The sequence below is a fragment of the Papaver somniferum genome, chromosome 7 (genome assembly GCF_003573695.1).
Source record: "Papaver somniferum cultivar HN1 chromosome 7, ASM357369v1, whole genome shotgun sequence".
Taxonomy (NCBI): Eukaryota; Viridiplantae; Streptophyta; class Magnoliopsida; order Ranunculales; family Papaveraceae; genus Papaver; species Papaver somniferum.
The window spans coordinates 181,592,652-181,611,732 of record NC_039364.1 but is presented as its reverse complement, the minus strand read 5'-3'; the positions used below and the strand labels follow the sequence as shown (position 1 = coordinate 181,611,732).

The following is a 19,081-nucleotide window of genomic DNA, read 5'->3' as shown; positions in this document are numbered from 1 at the left end:
CACTCAGCTTGATTAAGTGGCATTTTTAGTTCTTAATTCTTTAATTTATACGCGAATCTATCATATGCCACTTCTTTACATTCGTCAGGGAATTGAGCTTTTGACTATTTACTCCTATACGTTCTTATATTGTTCAACAGTCCTCCTATTCAGTTATTGGTTTCACTACACATACTTGCAAAACCAAATTGGTCTTGTACAATGTCTTAGGAAGCTCTTATTTGGAATTTTTTCCGTTTTAATATTTCTTTTAGGCGTTCAAGTAGCTCCTGCTTGGGCTTTACTATGTTTTACTGTTTTTGTTTCTTTCTTTTACTTTTGTACCTTTTATGATTTTTGCCCTTTTCGCGTCAAAAAAAAAAAAAAAAAAGTCTTGTACAATTTTTCACTCCTACCGCATCTTACTTAACCTATGATGATGGCGCAATCAGGCAAAGAGACTGGTGGAAGGCAATAATTGAGAGTACATAAAGTTTCATCTTATTCTCATTGCATAATATAGAGAGTATGTCATGGATCTACCCTTTGGAATTCTTACGTCAGAATCACGAAGAATTTGAGCAATTTCTTTGCAGTTAAGAACTATAAAACGGTAAATGAAGTTTCATTTTAATGATGAGGTGAGGTCGGTAACAATATGGGGAAGTGTGTCTTATATGATCTCGTTTTGAATTACGAAATTTTTATTGGTTAAGTGTTGGCAGTTAGATTAGGAAGTGGACACTGGACACGGATGGTATTTTTCCGTAATGTTGAATGGTTTCAGTGGGAATTCATTATGATAATTGTGTAGGCTGCTATATCTATGTAGACTACCAGGTGTTATTATGTATTCAACTGCGGTTCTTGAAATCATGGATTACTTGGTAGTTACATATTTTGTTCTTTTCAAGTGTCGTCATTCTTACACACGAATGCACACCAGTTTGGTGGCATTACCATGTCTGGCAACACTGAGTTTAGGAGTAAGGATCATCATTGTTGCAGCTGGTGGGCGACATTCTTTAACTGTCAGGTAAATACACCGCGCCTCAAGTTATTGGATGTGTTCTTACAATTAGCTTCCTGTTTTTGGTTCCACTTATTACAGAGGGGAGTATAAAACGGCAGAATGTCCCACCATGATAAAAGTTGCATACCACCCTGGTGTATTTGTGTTTCTTGATGTTTTAGATATAGGACAGGTGTGGGGTTCGGGCAATTGGAGGAGAAAGGCAACTAGGTTTGGGATCACGGATCCTTACAGTGTCTTTCCCTCATCCTATTCCATGCATAGAGCCTTATGGCAAGGGGTCTCCTCAATTGTTCCACATGGAAGCATGAGTTCTGACATACCTAATTACGATGTCCCCGACGCCGCTTACATAACAGGTATACATTTGATTGCTATTCATGTTTACTGCACTGAAAAGCATAAAATTTCTTCCTCTTTAGTTTATCCTGGAGGTGGGAGGAGAATTCTACCTCTTTTTAAAGTGTGTTCTTTTACAAAGCTCGGAATACATGCCAGACTAATTGCTTAAGGTATAACATATCCAGGTTAATGAAGGTACTGCAATCAGGTTCTGGAGTGACTGGCAGTGGTGGATGAGTGCAAGAAGGCTTATGGACAAGTACCCTAGGTTGCAAAAGGCTGATCCATGAATGGTTTACCTCCTAAAGTCCTTTCTATTTTGTACTGGCTGTCTAGAAATTTTTGAGTTCAACCCAAGTAACACGTGCAGTGCACGTGCGCACTACTACAAGTCTACAATATTCCATCTATATGGGTAGGTGATAACCGGAACCAAGAGAACTTGATTAGATAGGTTGGTTGGCATGTATAGTTGCTAGTTTTTAATTATAAAAAGGGGAATTTAGAAACCCACTCAGAGAGCTGAAGTTGCTTATTTCTCTTTCTTTTCTTACTGAAAACACACAAACCAATCTAACTAAAAACTTTTAGATCACTTTTTCCATATTGCATGGCCGCTAATTTGAAGAATCCAGGAGGGTTTTTGATCAGTTCAGCCAAGAAATTTGTCCATCAGATCTGGAGCAACAACCCTTCCTCACCTTCCACTACTATTTTCTGGTACGTTTACAACTGTTTTCAGCTAGTTTTGTATGTTTTCAGTTGAAATCTTACAAATGAGAAATGAAAAATATTCGTTTCTTTTTGCATACTTGATCATAATAATGCATCTTCATAATAACATTTGTATGTGATCTCTATTTTTTCTTATATCTAATTATTACAACTATCATCATCATCAGAGAATTTCAGATCTAGCTTCTTACAGAAAAATATATTCACTCTCGATCAGTTATTCAAAATTAGTAATTGTAGCATTAATTTCAAATCATATACTGTATTTTTTTTATTTTTTTTTTGTGGTTCATTCATTTATCTTCAACCAACTGCACATATTAAAATTTTCTTTAAATGGAAGAGACCCAGATAATAATTCTTCAACCTGTCTTTCTTTGATGATCACTGAAAGAATTTCCCATCACTCTTTCTACGAATAATTAGCTGCCACGTACATATCACTATCAAAATAGCACAGTCCTGTGAAAATTACAGATCACCCAAGGTTATTACAGTCAAAACAACACCCACTTATCCATTAGTGGGAAGGACATACAATAAGACAAACAAGATATATCCGTCCGTAGATTTGTCTTTACCGTCACCTGCTAGGGAGTTATCATCTCTCAAGCCCGAGCCATCTGATTCTCCTAGTTTTCTACACCACGTATCTCTAGGAACACTTTTGTGATAAGGAGTAGGTGTCGGTGAGGAGAACTAAGTCATGCACATGTAAAAAGTATTTAAAAAGCTCCCACCTAATGAAGTAGGTACACCGTACTCTTTCAACCTTATCTACTGTAATTTTCTATGTCTGCCAAGAAGAATCTAAATCAGAATATGCTGAAAATCAATTTTTGTTCACCCACCTAAACGCCTGATGTGAAAGGTTTTGACGTGGGTAAGCAAAAATAAACGACTATTACCATCACCGACTGATTGTGGAAGGAATTTAATTTAGTATATACTAGGAATAATGCTGTATCATTAGTTAATTAATAATTAGGGGTTTTGTTTAATGAATGTATTAATTAATGCGTGATTAAGTTAACTGTGGGTATGGCATGAAACAGGAGGGCGCACGTTGGAGGATCAGTGTATGACAAGAACGTGGATGACCAGGTTCGTCCAACTATAGTACCAGATGATGTTGTCGAGGCTTCGGCAGACAAGTACTGGGGACCGAATCCACGCACAGGAGTTTTTGGGCCGGCCAGTCAGGAAGGTGGCAATGGAGGCATCAAACTGCAACACGGAAATGGTGGTGGTGAGAGTGCTGAGTCAGTGTTGGGACAGAAGGCGCGGTTTCGACCACTTGAGGACATTGAGAAACCCCAAGCAAATTAGCTGATCTTAATTATGTTTAAGACTTTAAGTAATACAAAGTTAATTAAATGAGATCAAAAAAGTCTTTAAGAAGGATGATTAATATATGTAATGTAACGTAATATCCTTGCTTAATATTATTAGTAAAGATTGTCATAAGGATGATGGGTTCTTCCCATCTTAACCACGGCAGTAAAAAGGTTTTTATGTTATCATCATGCTTGTTGCATTGGTTGCGCTACGTAAGTCCAAATTTTCATATTGGGAAGTGGTCATGGGGGAAGAATTGATCACCGTTTAAATTCGGATCCCTGTGTTTGATTGTGCACCTGGAACCCTTCATTGGATAGAGTATATGAAAGATGGAGTTCGCTTTCGCGTTATGATGGTCTCCCTACAATTTCTATAAAGTTGTTGGAAGGGTACTTGTGTCGTTTTCATATAGATACTAGTTGATGCGCCCGTGCGTTGCACGGGCCTAAATGTGTTGGTGCTGGTAATGATTCTGAAATTGTAAAAATAGAAACAGTAATGAATAGTTCCCATTTAAGAGAGCCCTCGGTAAGATTTGGTTCCCAGCTCACTCGATTTATTTAATTCAGATTGCTGAATTAAAGAAAATAATACATTAGCCTTGTAGAAAATTCCATACCACCATAATACATGAGGGTTGTGATATATACAGTTGTATCAATTTAATTGATTTTCTTTTTATCTTTTACCATTACCATTACCACTATCAGAACATATTCCACGCTTTGAGATCATATGATTGTACAAAATAGATATGAACTCTGACATAAAATCAATCACATTTTTCACCACGACTCAGGTCCTCTCTGAAGTTACAGAGCCCTGGATTTCCTGTCCTCTCTGAAGTTACAGAGCCCTGGATTTCCTCTCACTTTCTTTGTTCAAATCACCAGTTTTCTAGAACAAAATACATATTGAGCAGTGCTATCCCGCACGACCTTGCGGGAAGCCATCATGCTCAAGCGGCTTCTTTACCATTAGATCATGCTAAAATCCATATCTAACAGCCTTGAACCCTTTAGGGGAAATGGTGGGTCCTTTCTGGAAGTGGTGGGTCCTTCCTAAAAGTGACTGGTCCTTTCCTGAATGTGAATCTAACCATTGATTTGATCATCCAACGGTAAAGAAGTCGCTTTTGCGGGAAGCCATCCCGCAAAGTCGTGTGAGATAGCATTTGTCATACACATAACCCACTTAGCATTTGTCATACACATAACCCACTTTATAACATGTTAACACGTACATATGGAACCTAAATTAAATAATATCCATTATATAGTGGACGGGTACTATGGATAGAAAATCTGATCCTCCAGAAGAAATGATACTCATCCAACTATATTAAACTCCTGCGCAATTTGCCAAGACAATTTTCGGAAAGAGTATTATTAGTATTCCTAGATAGAATTGGGTTAGCCTTGATACATTTAACGGTATATGATTTCTAATGAATCGAACCTTAGATGTAAAAATGCTAACCAAGTTCACCTAGGAGAAGCAGTTTCTCCTTTTGTAGCATGTAGAGTTGTGCACAAGCGAATGAAAAAAATGTATCAATCAACAAAAACAAATTTAGATACCAAATGGGGTTTCACTTTTGGTTCAATATACTATTTCAGACAATAGGGAACTAAAACAGCCTATATGTGTTAGTAGTTTAGAGATGCAGTGCATATTATTTCCCAACTTCAAGGCCATAACATCCTAAATGTCAACGTGATCCACAAACATGAATTAAAGAGCCGTTTCATACCCTTTCAACAGATGAGCATTGGTCCAATAGTATGCAAACAGTTTATCGACTCGGAAAATGAATTACAACTTCGGATTTCCAACTCGTTCAATTTAGAGTAGCCTGTGTTGCTGTTATAATTAATTTTGAGGGTAGAAAATGGTTGTAACTACTATATTGTCATGGTAGTTCTTACCACATATCTCTGCTCCCATCGGTTTCAGATTTTAGTGTCACCTTCGCCATCTTTGGGTCTACCATCTACTATAGATAGGATCCGCACCGTGAAAACTAAAGCAAAAAAAAAAGAGTATAGATAATGTCTTTTTGTGAAAACTTACCTTGATGGGTTCATGATGGACATTTGTGAGAATATATACTTGCATTTTTGGTACATGGACTCCTTCCGGTACAATACCTGAATAATAAGTGAAATTAAGCATATATATATATAAGATTGTAATACAGCCATAAAACCATAAAATCAGTCAACATCTAACTCTTCAACCTTCGGATAATTCGGTCTTGCCTAAACCATTTATGATAATAAATCATTCTTTCATTGCAACGCTAATTACATTTCCTCTTTGTGGAGCGAATTTATAACAATTTATTAGGCATGATTTAATTTTTTTCTAAATCACCTGTGTACATTTTTCCTGCACATTATTGCAAAACTATTGTTCATTAGCCAAAACTATCAAGAGTGCATATGATGGTATAGCAGAGAAATAATATACATCACTCTTATATCAAACCTTTTTTTTTATGTCTATCTCAAATTTATCCCCAAAAACCCAAGTATTTAATCTTCTTATTTTATTTCTCATAAACATCAAGTGATTCAAAATAGTTGTTATTAAGTCAGCCAAGCAATTCATACGATGTTTGATTTATTTCCATACTTAAAGAAAATCTTAAGCTGGATCTCATACTCGTACAACAAAATGTACGAAGGCCCTAATACTATATCATTAAATTGAGAAACCGGGAATGAGTAGCACCGAAACTCATTTGAAACATCAAAAAGAACGGAAATCTGCAACCCGTATTCTAGATCTTGAGTGTTACCTGATGTTTAATGCCTACACTGTTTGCCATTAGCTTGTTTCAAACATCGGAGATTGTAAAGCAGGTTAACGCCTCAATTACATAGTCTGCCTAAACAAAAAATAAAGTTAATCTTCACTGTAACTATATGAACGCGTAGGATCACAAAGCAATCATGGGTCATTTATATCCACCATACCTTTTTTTAGCTTTTCATCCCTTAAGTGCATATCCATGCCATATACCTGATTGATTTTACAGTTTCCAGACTTTCAACTCTTTATAAGCTTGCCTTGCCTTGCCTTGATCACCTTTTGTCGCAAACAGGGTATAGTGAATTTTTCCCAGTGTTGTCGTTGTTGTTGCCTTGCGTAAGATCATGGATACATGCGTGCAACAAAAATGAAACAATTAGTTAGGTATGATTTTTTCGGTCAAACGTATGTAGTACACCGATTAGCTGGTAAGTGAAACTTCAATTAACATAATGTCTGGGAAAGAAAGAACGGGAAATGCACATTACTTTGTCTTCAAATTTAAGAAACAATTTTTTGCCCACCATCCATTGTTCTTGTATTCTCGTTGCGGTTGCCTGCACATAATCACACTAAAATCCTGGGTACATGTATTCAAAAAAAACTGAAACAGTGTCAGTTAGGTATGCGCAGTAAAACGGTTAGCTAGTAAAAACGATTAGCTAGTAAGTGAAATCCAATATCAAGCTGTAGCAAGGATCTCGCTTTGCACAGATCTTTCTAATATATAGCAAACTTAGAAAACTTAATGTTAAAATTCACATAATACGTCGTGCAACTGAAAACTCAAATTTTTGTTTAGTAATTAGAACTTAAAATTGCAGAAAAACATACCATCTGCTCTTGCTCGGGGCTTTTCTTAATCCCAACAATAAATTTTCTTCCCTTGTGCTTAAAATATTTTTCTCTATAGATTTATCCAGCACCCTCTTGTTCTCCCGCATAAGCTCTAAAAAGAATAGGAAAAAATATTCAAACCTAAATTATCAATTCCTTCCCAGAAAATTCCAAGAAAAATAAAACAATCAGAAAAATTGAATCACACAATCAAGATGCGAAAACCCTAGATTGTAAACAGTAAATATACTTGCAGGAGTCTTTTGTTTTGAAAGAAAAACTATGTTGTTTTCTCTTTCGCTAATAGTTTCCTTCTTGATGATTTCAAATCGATATCTGCAAAATAAATCAGAATAGATCAATCGAATTATAAAATTAACACCATCATAACTCGAGAAATAAAAAAAAAGTGAAATAGGGCTTTAGAATTCGAGAAAATTCAAACCCACGATTCTTATTTCGTATTTTGCAGATGTTTTTTTTATTTAGAGCAGTATCGGTTGTTTTTGTATTCGTTTCGTGAAATTGATATTTAGGTTTAGTAGAAAATTGAGACGGTAAAAAAAGAGAAGTGGGTCGGAAATATTAAAAATTGGTGGTGCGGAAAAATAAAAGATTCCGATTGGTCTAAATATTTTTGGTGGGGCCAGAAGTTCTAAGAAGAGTGCTTTGTTCAGCTTTTAACCACATCAGATAAAATTCACCTGAAATCATATTATTAATAGGAAATTTTTTTGTTCAATATGGGTATTAGATAAAAAGAACCAGTTTAGCGGTCATGAGTCATGACATGAAAGAGCATGAGTTCAACGATTTCCGGAGACGGACAAATTCAATATATCATGCATCCAGAACGGGACATACATGCCGTTTGCGGTTACAAAGAGCAATTAAACTCCAACGTCTTATAAGTAAAGATTTTTTTTTCTTTTCATTGTAAAAGCTAAAAATTCATTAAATAGCTTACAGGGAGTGAGCAAAATCCAAAATAACAGACAATACAATCCCCGGACAAACCAAACATATATACAAAAGTATCAGGATCAACCTAGAAAAAGACCTACAAGATAAAAACTTCACCGTCCAGACTCAAGAAAAGCTGAATTACAAAAAGATTGCCTCAATCTAGATTTCACAATTTCTAGAGAAATCCCCTTCAAAGCTTCTAAATTTTGGCATCAATAGTAAGATTGTGCTTTCACTTTGGTAATGACCTGTTGCACTTCAAAAAGCTTCCCATTGAAGATTCAATCATTTTTAGACCTCCAAATAGTCCATGTAATTAATGGCCGCTGGCAGAACTTACCTCCAAATAGTCCATTGAAGATTTTTTACCCTCCAACATATGATGATTAAGTCTATACAATTTGGCATTACCCAATTCAAATGAACACGAGATCTAAAGTAGTTTCAAATTTTAGCAACTGTTGGGCAATGGAACAGTAAATGAGAAGCTAATTCCCCTTGTTTGAAAGCACAACACACATTCATTGTCTACTAGCGTTCCTTCCTTAACAAGGGTGTCCATAGTTGCCATATTTCTTATGATAAACATGCTATAAGAAGAATCCAATCTTATGCGGCCAAGCTCTCGACCAAATACTAAGATTGGTCGAGAAAAGTGTATTTTGTTATGACTCGATCGTATCGACAATACCAAGAAAACTCTGGGATGATAATCCAGGTAGGAGTATTGAAGGAATTTCTTATAGCCTTGTGTCAGTAAAAGCTTTAGAGGAAATATTGAAGTAAAGAGGTAAGTTTTTGTATGCATGCTATTGCCCGTTTTAAAAATCCTGTCTAGTTTGGGGCCTAGGTGAATTATTTGGGACCTATCACTATGTGACAAAATAATACATTTTGAAGTAAATTGCAAAACCCCTTAGCCAACTATTTTCTGGCTAATTTACCCCTGATATTAGTGTTAATTCGGGTGATTGATAGATGTTTAATCAAGTTAACTTTGAAATCAACTAACGTTAATTCATCATCAAAGCATGAAAAAATTTGACTTTTTTGACAAAAATCAACCCAGATCGATGGATGTTCATGCACTTGTAGACCGATTCTGGGTTGATGGTTTAATTCACGAAAAGTACCTAAAATCGGTGCACATTACTTACTACATAACCCGATTGTAAGAAGCAGTGAGCATGATACATTCATATAGACCGATTTCAGACAATGCACAAAAACAATCAGTTTATACGAGTGCTCATGTAATCCGATTCCGGGTTAAAAAGTACACAGACAAGTTCTTCAACCAGATTACACATACATAATAAATCGGTTGACGTGGTCACGGACATCGACCGATTGTCATAGGATTCGGTAAATATGGATATGAACGTCGACCGATTATGGTTAAACACAGTAACTTAAGATTTTTTGTGATTTTCAATCTTGAATGGATAAATCGATTACAAGTGTTAGAGCACTGCTCGGTCGAACTCGCAAGCGTTACTATCTCAATCTTGTTTGTGAAGTTTAGTTGCCAAAACAATAAGTCTTGATTTCTAGTCTACTTATAGCTAAGTCTCGGATTAGGATAGTGATAGGTGTCTAAAACACCTAATTTTATATCTAGTATTTATGCTTTCTTTGCGACTTTTCTTGTAAATTATGTATCTTATGTTTGAATTTGAGTTATTAGGTACTTTGGAGTCATTTGGAGCGAAAGAAGAAGAAAGTACTCAATTAGAGCTTAAAGGGCGAGAAGATCAATTCGCAGGCGAGTTACATTTGGAACTGGTTAGGATGTGCAAGATGGAGGTGAAGAATGAACTGTCAGTTCCCCACAACTGACAGTTGAGCAAGATAAGGTATGAGCTGTCAGTTTGCTGAAACTGACATGCCAAATGAACTAAGGTGGCCCTTATCTGTCTCACTTGGGTGGATTTATCCTCTCTATTACATCAAACCTAAATTTCAGAGGAAGAGATGATTGAATTTAATTTCTTTTCCTCCCCCTGAAATGAAACATTGGCAGTTGCTCTGTGCGGGAGTTTTAAAACTCAGAGAAAGAAATCGAGAGATGCAGAGACGGAATGAAGTTCTGATGAGTTTCAAGGCTGAGAAGATCAAGAATATTCTCTGTTCAGATGGGGTTTGTGTGACGAATTTCTGTAGCTGAGAATACACAGAGAAAGAAGGAAGTAATGATGTTGATTGTTATATTTAGGGTTTGGTTCGAATTGATCTGGAGAAGGTCTAATTGCTTGGTTATCAACTGAGTTCTTGTAGCTGTTGCCATGAATGATTAAGCTTAAATGGAAATGAATTTAAGGGTTTGAGATGAATCATAAGTATGGGTTTGTCTCAGGTTCAGGGTTACCTCGAGAATCAGTTGGTATTACTCTGAATTGAAGAAATTGATTCAAGGGTTTGTTGGTGTTGAAGAACTGAAATTGAACTGTTGGGGTCTTGGTACTGGAATTTATGGCTACTGAAATGGATTTGAGCTGGTGCAACTGAAGATGGTGAAACTGAGTAGATGAAAGTGCAGATGCAGTAGTAAGTGATTGTCCTGGTGACTGCTTTGAGTACTGGTGGAATTCATAGCTGAAATGGATGTTGTGTTGGCTGGGAGATTGCAGAATTAGTTGTATCTGAGCAGCTGAATCGTTGAGAAATGTTGGAGCTGCTTATGGTGGAATTTTGCAAGAAATGGTGAAAATGCTGAACTGGTGGTGCTCGGAGTGGTGTCACAGATGAACTAGAAGATGAAGTGATGGTCTATTACTGATTTGAAGCCGAGAACTTGGATGCTGTTGTGCAAATATTTGAGCTTGTTTACAAGGTCGAGAAAATGGGAGGTTGTGCTGAAATGCAAATGAGCAGGTGGATACTGCAACGGAGGTTGAAGTGGTGTTGCTGTCATCAAGAGGACTAACATGGCTATTGCAGATGAATTATGGTGGATGTTGCTGCAGTTACATGGATGCAAAGGATTGTGTTGTGTGCTAATGGGTTATTAAAGTTGTTGTTCTTGGTTGACAGGATTAGGTGATGCAATGGTGCAGGTTGTGATAGAATGTGCATGGATTAATTGCAGGGAAGAAGCTGAGTGCTGCAATTGCGGCTGAAAGACGCAGAAATGCAGTGATACTTGGGTATTTGCGGCTGCATATGGAGAATCATAAGAACATAGTTTGTTATGGGTTGTGTCATGGCTTGAAATGGATGTAGTGAACAAATGGAATGGCTGTGGCAGTGTACTTGGTGTTGGAGAGCTGCATAGTGAAATGCTTGTGGTGTTGCAGGCCAGATGCAGAGACGGTTGCTGCAATGTGAATTGATGTGTTGTGGGGCAGTTTTGAAGCTGCAGAAACTGTGCGAAAACGGAGCACAAATGGCGAGATGAAGGTACTATCTCGGGTTGCCGGATATTGGAACCGAGAGTGGCGATTGTAGAGTTTCAGTGAATCATGAAGGGGGTATGAGTCGGATGTAAGGTTTGGCGGCCGGGTATATGAGTTTGGAGCTACGCTTTTGGGTATGTTTCCGCAAGAATGGGATTTGGCTTAGATGGTACTTATGTGAATGTATGAACTGCACATAAGTAGGGTTGAGTAGCTGGAAGTATACACTTGCCTGGTGACAGTTTCCAATGACTCAGGTGACTTGAGACATTGTCCGGCTACCGGATTCCGGCAAGAGTGACCGGATTCCGATGATGACGTCAGCAAGCCGGTGACCAGTTTTGACATGAATTTCCGGTTAAGTTATTTTCTACATGGGTTTGATGGGCTCGGTGGACTTCTACCTTGTGGACATCTTTGTATTGGACTTTGGGATTTGAAGACTTAGTTTTCGAAAGAGGAAAAGCTACAAAAAAGTCTTCTACTTCTTTGGGAGATAATTTTCTACTTGGAACTTTGGAGAGCGGCGACTAGGGTTTGCTTTCGTTTATTTTTCATCTTCTTCAATTCATTTATGATGATGATAATGATGAACTCAAAAGATATGAGTAGCTAAATACTATTATTGGTTATGGGATAAAAGTTGATTTCTCAAGCATGATATTTAAATCAATGGATTAGTTTTGTCTCAACTTTATTGTTTATGATTCATGGTTTATATTGTTGTATGATTTGAATGCTAGTTTGGTTGAGTCCGGAATCAATTAGATTAGTCTTCATCTATATTGCGAGATTAGGTTTTATTATACGAAAAAGTGATAAATTCCTGATTACAAGTAGCATAAATGTGAGTAGTGCTTGTAGTAATATATCCTACTAGTCACATATGAATCATAGCCTTAGTTAAATCGAATTAGTGCTTTTACACGTTCGGTTGCTTTCTAGGTAGAATTCACATATGCATCTTTTAACGTGGTTGTGATGAAATCAGGGAATTAGCGGGATATTCTTGCGATCAAGGTATCCTAGGTCTTTTAATAAATGAGAGATTAAAATATCAATTCTAGTCATTGATGAAAATACATGTTTGTGAATGATACTATCCCGTGACCAATATCTCCTCCTTATTGATTATTCAAATTATTTTATTGCTTTCAATTACTTTTATTGCTTTGCTAACACAAAATCCCCCCCTTGTTACTAAGAAACTGAAATTTTATAACAACAAAAGCCTCTCTGTGGGAACGAACTATTTCTTACCACATACTATATTTATATTTAGTAGATTGAGAAAGTGAAATTATTTTTGACGCATACGACTGCGATCAAATTTTGGCGCCGCTGCCGGGGAGGCATACGACTTGTTATTATGTTTTTAGTTTCTTATCATCATTTATGCTTTCATATTTGCTTTTTGTTTCTTGTCTTGTTTCTCACTTGTTTTTGAGAATTGTGTTTCAGGTACCTTACTGAAATACAAATTGGGAGAAGCAATAGGTGATGCAAATCGCACACTCAAGGAGATAGCTTCTCAGAAGTTGGATCAACAACAATGGTGTATTTTGAAGCAACTTCCACTTTTGATATCAAATCAAGGTTGGTCAGTCAAATACCAAAGTTCCATGGATGTGTATGGGAAGATCCGAACAAGCATCTTATGGAGTTTCAATGGTTGATGACAAACATGATACCTAATGGGGCTAATGCAGATGAAAGAATGTTGCGTGCTTTTCCTTTCTCTTTACTCGACGCAGTTAAAGATTGGTTATATTACTTACCGCCTGGTAGTATTACAACATTGAATGAGTTGAAGAGTCTTTTCTTGGAGAGATATTTTCCTGCGTTGAAAGCGACTCAAATTCAGAAGGAGATTTGTGGAATGAAACAAAGTTTGGGGGAATCGTTGTATGAATGTTGGGAACGGTACAAGAGATTGGTAGCAAGCTGCCCTCACCACCAATTTAATGACGCAATTATCCAATACTTCTGATAGGTGTCTAAAATACCTTGATATTTATCTATTGTTTATGCTTTCTTTGCGAGTTTTTTTGTGAATTATGTATCTTATGTGTGAATTTGAGTTTTATAGGTATTTTGGAGTCATTGGAGCAAAAGGAAGCGTAACTCATTTAAATCCTGGATTTCATCTCATCATCTTGGAGAGAGCGAAAAGACGAAGCCAGTGGCGAAAGAATGAGGTTATTCCGACGTTGCATGAGAAAGTTATGAGCAAAATTATTCATTAAGCTTGTCAGTTCCCTATAACTGACAATACATGTAAAGGGATGTCATTTCAGGTAGCCCTTATCCACTGTGGGTGTCAATGACCATCGAATGTTATTACAGGCAGTCAAGCCCTAAAGATGCTGAAACAAATGATTTCTCAATCATTTTCCCATGTGGGATTCAGAGAAGAGAGTAAAGAGAGGCGCAATGTCTGACACTTTTGCCAGGAATTAATGAAGGGTTGAATCTGAGCAGAGGGAATCGATGGAAGATTTGATGGGGATTCGCTGGAAATGATCAAGGTAGAGTTACAGAGACGGGTTGTGAACAGAAATTGGTTTGAGGACTGAGAACAATCATTAGAGTTAGGGTTTTGCTGTGAAAGAGAAGAATTAGAAGATGGGTTCGAATTTGTGGGTTGTAAGTGGCTAATTTGAGGAATCTGAGATCGATTAAATGGGTTTGATTTTGATTTCACAGGGTTAGGAAATGGGTCTCTGCTGAAATAAACTGTGTTGAGATGATGAGGAGTGAAGTAAGGGTTTCGATGGAAGTCTCTGTTGGAGATGAGGATAGTAATGTTTCGAAACAGAACCAAAAGAACAAGACAGAGGGGATGAGACTGGTGGAATATGAGAAGCTGCTGCAACAAATTAGATGCATGTTTAGGACAGGTTTGAGCTAATGGGTTCTGGTGGCGTTTAGAAGGATTTGTATTGAATTTGCAAGTTGCAGTGATGAACACGGATTCAAGGCTACTGTTGGATGAAGAAAATAGAGATGGATATGAAATCAGCAGTTAGGAAGAATGAAGGCAGTGGTTTGAATGCTCGTCAGTTGGTGCTAAGGATGAGAAGAGGTTCACAGGGAATGTTTGTGTTGTTGCAGGAGATGGTTATGGAGATTGTGGAGGTGTTGAGTCTGTGCATTACAGGGAGTAGGCCTTTGTGTTACTAGGCTGAGTTCTGGTGTCAATGGGAATGTAATGTTGGCTTAACTGTGTTGTTGTTGGCGTAACTGAATAGCTGGGAATAATGAATTGGTGATGAGTACAAGGGTGTTTATGCAGCTGAAACTACAGGCGAGTATAAGATGCAAAGGATGGGAGCTGCAGGGAACTGTGCTGCTACTCAAATTGCAGGTGAACCAGAGATAGTGGGTTCTGTTGGTGGTTTTGGATTAATCCGAATCTGAGATGAGATGTTACTGCTGGAACTGAGAGCTGACATGAAGAATACAGAGAATATGGAAGATGTGCTGCAGTTTTAGAAGCTGTGTTGCAGCTGAGAGTTCAGTGCAGTTAGAGATGCAACTGTGACGCAAGATGCTGATGTGACAGAATGGGTTTGTTTTGCCGGTGGCAGCTGCAAGGTAGCTGAACTGAATTGCACGATGAAGCAGCGGTGTTTGCAATGGTTGTGACTGAACTGCAGGTTGTGTTTGAATGGATCTTGTGGGTTGAATACGTGTGGAATTGCAGGAAAGAGTGATGTTGTTGATTACAGGGAATGCAGCTGTAGTTAAGATGTGCTGCTGCTGATGGAGTTATTGTGTGTGGCAGCAGAGAATGGAACTGGGAGTTGTAGCTGCAGAACTTGGTGCTGCAGTGAACAAGAAAATGGCAGCGAAAGCAATGGCTGAAAGGCTTGAGCTGGTGTTGTAAATAGGAGATGCTACTGCGGTCTGAAATGTGGTGCAGAGAAGCGATTGCTGCAATGAATAATTTCAGTGAAGAATGGTTGAATGAATGCGCAGGGAAGGAGCTGCTTATTGGCGGAAGTATGAGGTGATAGAGCAGGCTAAGTTGCACTGTCAGTTCCACAAAACTGATAGGCATAGCAAGTAATGGACCTGATTGGTTCTTGAATTAATGGGCTTGTCTAATTATTGGGCCAAGCTTCACCCGAGCAAACAGTGAACCTAATGCCTATGCGGCTGGCTTAGGTTTAGCAATAGGAAAAGGCAGAAAAGCTGAGAAAGTATAAGAGGGAGATTCATGTTTCTCTATGGGAGAGGATCTGATCTTTTTCTTCTACTTTCATTTCTAGGGTTTAGAAACATGATAGGTTTTATCTTCCTCCTTGTTAAGAACTCCATGAATATGAGTACCTAGTTTTTATCATTGGTTAAAGAAATAAGTTGGATTTCCAAACATGGGTTGTGTTCAATAAATTAGTTTTGTCTCCATACTTTATCGTTTATGATTCATCGTTAATATTGTTATGTGAATTGAATGCTTGTTTGATCGAGTCTAGAATCGATTGAGTTTATTTTCATCTCTATTGCTAGATTAGAGTTTATTATACGCAAAACTGATAAATTTCTGATTGCAGGTAGCATATTGTGAATATTGCTTGTAGTGATGCATCCTAGTAGTCACATATGAATCATAACCTTTGTTAAATTGGATTAGTACTTTTACACGTTCGATTGCTTTGATTGGCCTGATTTGATAGAACTTAATGCATCTAGGGAATTAAACTTGATTAGTGCTTTTACACATTAGGTTGTTCTCTAAGGTAAAACTCATACTCGCATCTTTTAATGTGTTTGTTGATGACACGAGGAAATTAGCGGGATATTCTTGCGATCAAGGTATCCTAGGGCCTTTGATAAAAGTTGAGATTAAATAGCAATTCTAATTATTGTTTCAAATACATGTTTGTGAATGAAAACCAATCCTTGACCAATATTATAATCTTATTGATTTTGTTTTATTTATTTGTTTTGCTTTTATTTTATTTTAGTATATAAAAATCAGAAAACCCCCCATTGTTATTTATAGGAAACCGAAACAATTTGACAACCATAGTCCTCTCTGTGGGAACGATCCTTTCTTACCCTTGCTATATTACATATTTTGAGTAGTGAGAAAGTGTAATTTATTTTTGACGCATACAACAGCGATCAACTTCTATGAAGGTCTCCAAGCAAGTGATAGGAATCTTATTGACGCTGCAAGTGGTGGTGCACTTATGAACAAGACGGTGACACAAGCTAGAGAGTTGATTGAGAGTATGGCAGCAAATTATCAACAATTTTCAAGTCGTGGATCAGAGCGACCTACCAAGGGAGTTAATCAAGTTGACGAGATTATTGAATTACGTCAACAAATGAGCAATATGGCAGCAATGATGAAACAAATTGCAGCCGTGGTTGTAAAACCGTCACGCCAAGCTTATGAGAATGTGGAGAAAGTCAATGCTATTTTCTCAACTCAGCCATATGGTACCTACTCCAACACTTACGAGCAAGTTGCAAGTACAAGTTCTGTTTACAACCATTCAAGTGGATTCCAACAACAAGTGCAACAATCACAACAAGCCCAAAATTCAGAATTGGCAAAGATGACTACTTTGGTGGAGGCTCTAATGTTCGTGGTACAACAAAATCAAAAACTAGCGAACTTAAATCAACATAAAACGGATAATGTAATTAGAGAGTTGCAAGCACAAGTTGGTCAACCACATCCACAACAATCAATGCAAAATCAAGGTTCCGATATCGATGCAAAGCTTCAAACTTTTATGCAATGCATTTCTAATATGTTTAAAGAAAGTCAGCAGGAGACTAAGAGTGCTATCAAGGAGTTGCAGACACAAATGGGCTCCATGGAGATTGATATAAACAAGTCGAAGGCACAAAATAGTGGGAAACTCCCTTCTCAACCTATCAACCCAAAAGAGGGTGTCAATGCTATTACATTGAGAAGCGGTACACAACTTGTGCAACCTGAAATTACTGATTCGGGTAAAGAAGAAACCCCAAAGGAACTAGTTTTGGAGGAAAAGGATGTTGATTTCCCCCAAACTTCCGAGGTACATAAATCTAATCCTAAACCTCCTGTTTCTACTTATGTTCCCCCTCTACCTTTTCCTGGCAGGTTCACTAAAGCTAATAAGAAGGTGGAACAACATAGAGATGTTTGAGATGTTTTTAAGAAGGTCCAAGTCAATATTCCACTCATTGAAGTAATTCGGCAATCTCCTCGCTATGCAAAGTATGTAAAGGAATTATGCACTAACAAGCACAAGCTAACCGGTAATGAGGTAATGAGTGTGGGGGAAAACGCTTCGACGTATCTTAAAAAGAAACTCCCACCTAAATTGAAAGATCCCGATAGTTTTACTATTTCATGCACTATTGGTAAAACAAGGTTTACAAAAACTATGTTAGATTTAGGAGCTTCTATTAATGTTGTGCCTACTTCTATTTATGATGCTTTAAAGCTTGGTCCTCTTAAGAAAACCGGCATAGTTATTCAACTTGCCGATAGATCTAATATTTACCCGAAAGGGATTGTTGAGGATGTTTTGGTGCAGGTAAAAGGACTAATATTTCCAGTGGATTTCTACGTTTTAGACATGAGTAATGTGAATTCATCATCGTCTACACCTTTACTATTGGGTAGACCATTTTTAAGTACCGTTAGAACGAAGATTGATGTCCACAATGGCACCTTGACTATAGAGTTTGATGAAGAAGTCATACACTTCAACATATTTGAGGCGAGGAAACACCCAAGTAACATTCAATCAGATTTCCATAATATGTTGGACGCCGTCTAAGGCGTACCAAACAAGAAGATAGTCGAGTTGACGACTTTAAACCAAGCGCTAAATGGGAGGCAACCTATCAGATGAGTATTTCTTGTCTTATCTTTATTTTCTTGTCTTGTTTTTAGCTTTTTCTTGTCTTGCATTTACTTTTTATGATTTCTTGTCATATTTCATGTAGAATTTCCCACCTTGACTTACTTTGGATGACTCAATTTACATTGAGGACAATGTAAAGTTTAAGTGTGGGGGAGTGGTTAAGCATTTGCATTGTAAATTTTTCATGAAATTTTCAACTTTTGAGTAAAATAGTGAATAAGAAAACTCCAACTTGTAGTTAGTTTAGAGTCACATAGTATACATGTCGCTAAGATTACATCGAGATTCTCATAAGAGTCACTGAACTTAGAGATGACAGAGAACATGACCGGGTTTCTTACTTGTATGAGAGTTAAAGTTGGATTTAACCATCCCAGTGGAAAATGAGGTGCAGACTGAATTCGGTATTAGATTTGTGATCCCCTATAGTGGAGACTACCCATGTTACATCATGAGAGGCACCGACCTTCACTTCTTTGTACCTGTCTAAATATGTGCTTTTAGAGTGTGTGTCACCGTACCTAAACTCCGGGTAGAATGGTGAGCTACCCAACCTCCCACCAATAGAAGCACTATTTTGATCTCTTGAGTGCTATTTTATCAATTATGAATGGTGACATCGAATTGCTAACTTACACACCACTTGTAATCTTGTTCGCAGTTAGCACCATCCACTTTATCTCTCTCTACACCAACATGTCCATAGAAACACCATCATCATCAACAAGAGGAGCATCACAAATTCGAAGGAAAGT

The 19,081-nt window shown here is 37.4% G+C and overlaps 1 protein-coding gene and 1 long non-coding RNA gene across 6 annotated transcripts; one reads left to right on the top strand and one right to left on the bottom strand.

Annotated features, from left to right (window-relative positions):
* The first annotated feature begins 1,789 nt into the window (after nt 1-1,789).
* Nucleotides 1,790-3,638, top strand: LOC113299126 (late embryogenesis abundant protein At5g17165-like). The gene is made up of 2 exons (XM_026548074.1): nt 1,790-2,074; nt 3,145-3,638. The coding sequence occupies exons 1-2, from the start codon at nt 1,965-1,967 to the stop codon at nt 3,416-3,418; spliced, it is 384 nt and encodes a 127-aa protein (XP_026403859.1). The 5' UTR covers nt 1,790-1,964; the 3' UTR covers nt 3,419-3,638.
* On the bottom strand, nt 2,081-7,580 carry LOC113299127. 5 transcript variants are annotated; one of them, XR_003334644.1, is made up of 7 exons: nt 7,335-7,569; nt 7,082-7,196; nt 6,736-6,851; nt 6,412-6,578; nt 6,234-6,323; nt 5,504-5,580; nt 2,081-2,551 (listed from the first exon to the last, which is right to left on the bottom strand). It is a non-coding gene; the product is annotated as an uncharacterized LOC113299127 (long non-coding RNA). The 5 variants fall into 5 exon arrangements; XR_003334641.1 differs by lacking the exon at nt 2,081-2,551 and having other exon boundaries at nt 4,076-5,580; nt 7,335-7,420; nt 7,534-7,580; XR_003334643.1 differs by lacking the exon at nt 2,081-2,551 and adding an exon at nt 4,076-5,426.
* Between the last annotated feature and the right edge of the window lie 11,501 nt (nt 7,581-19,081).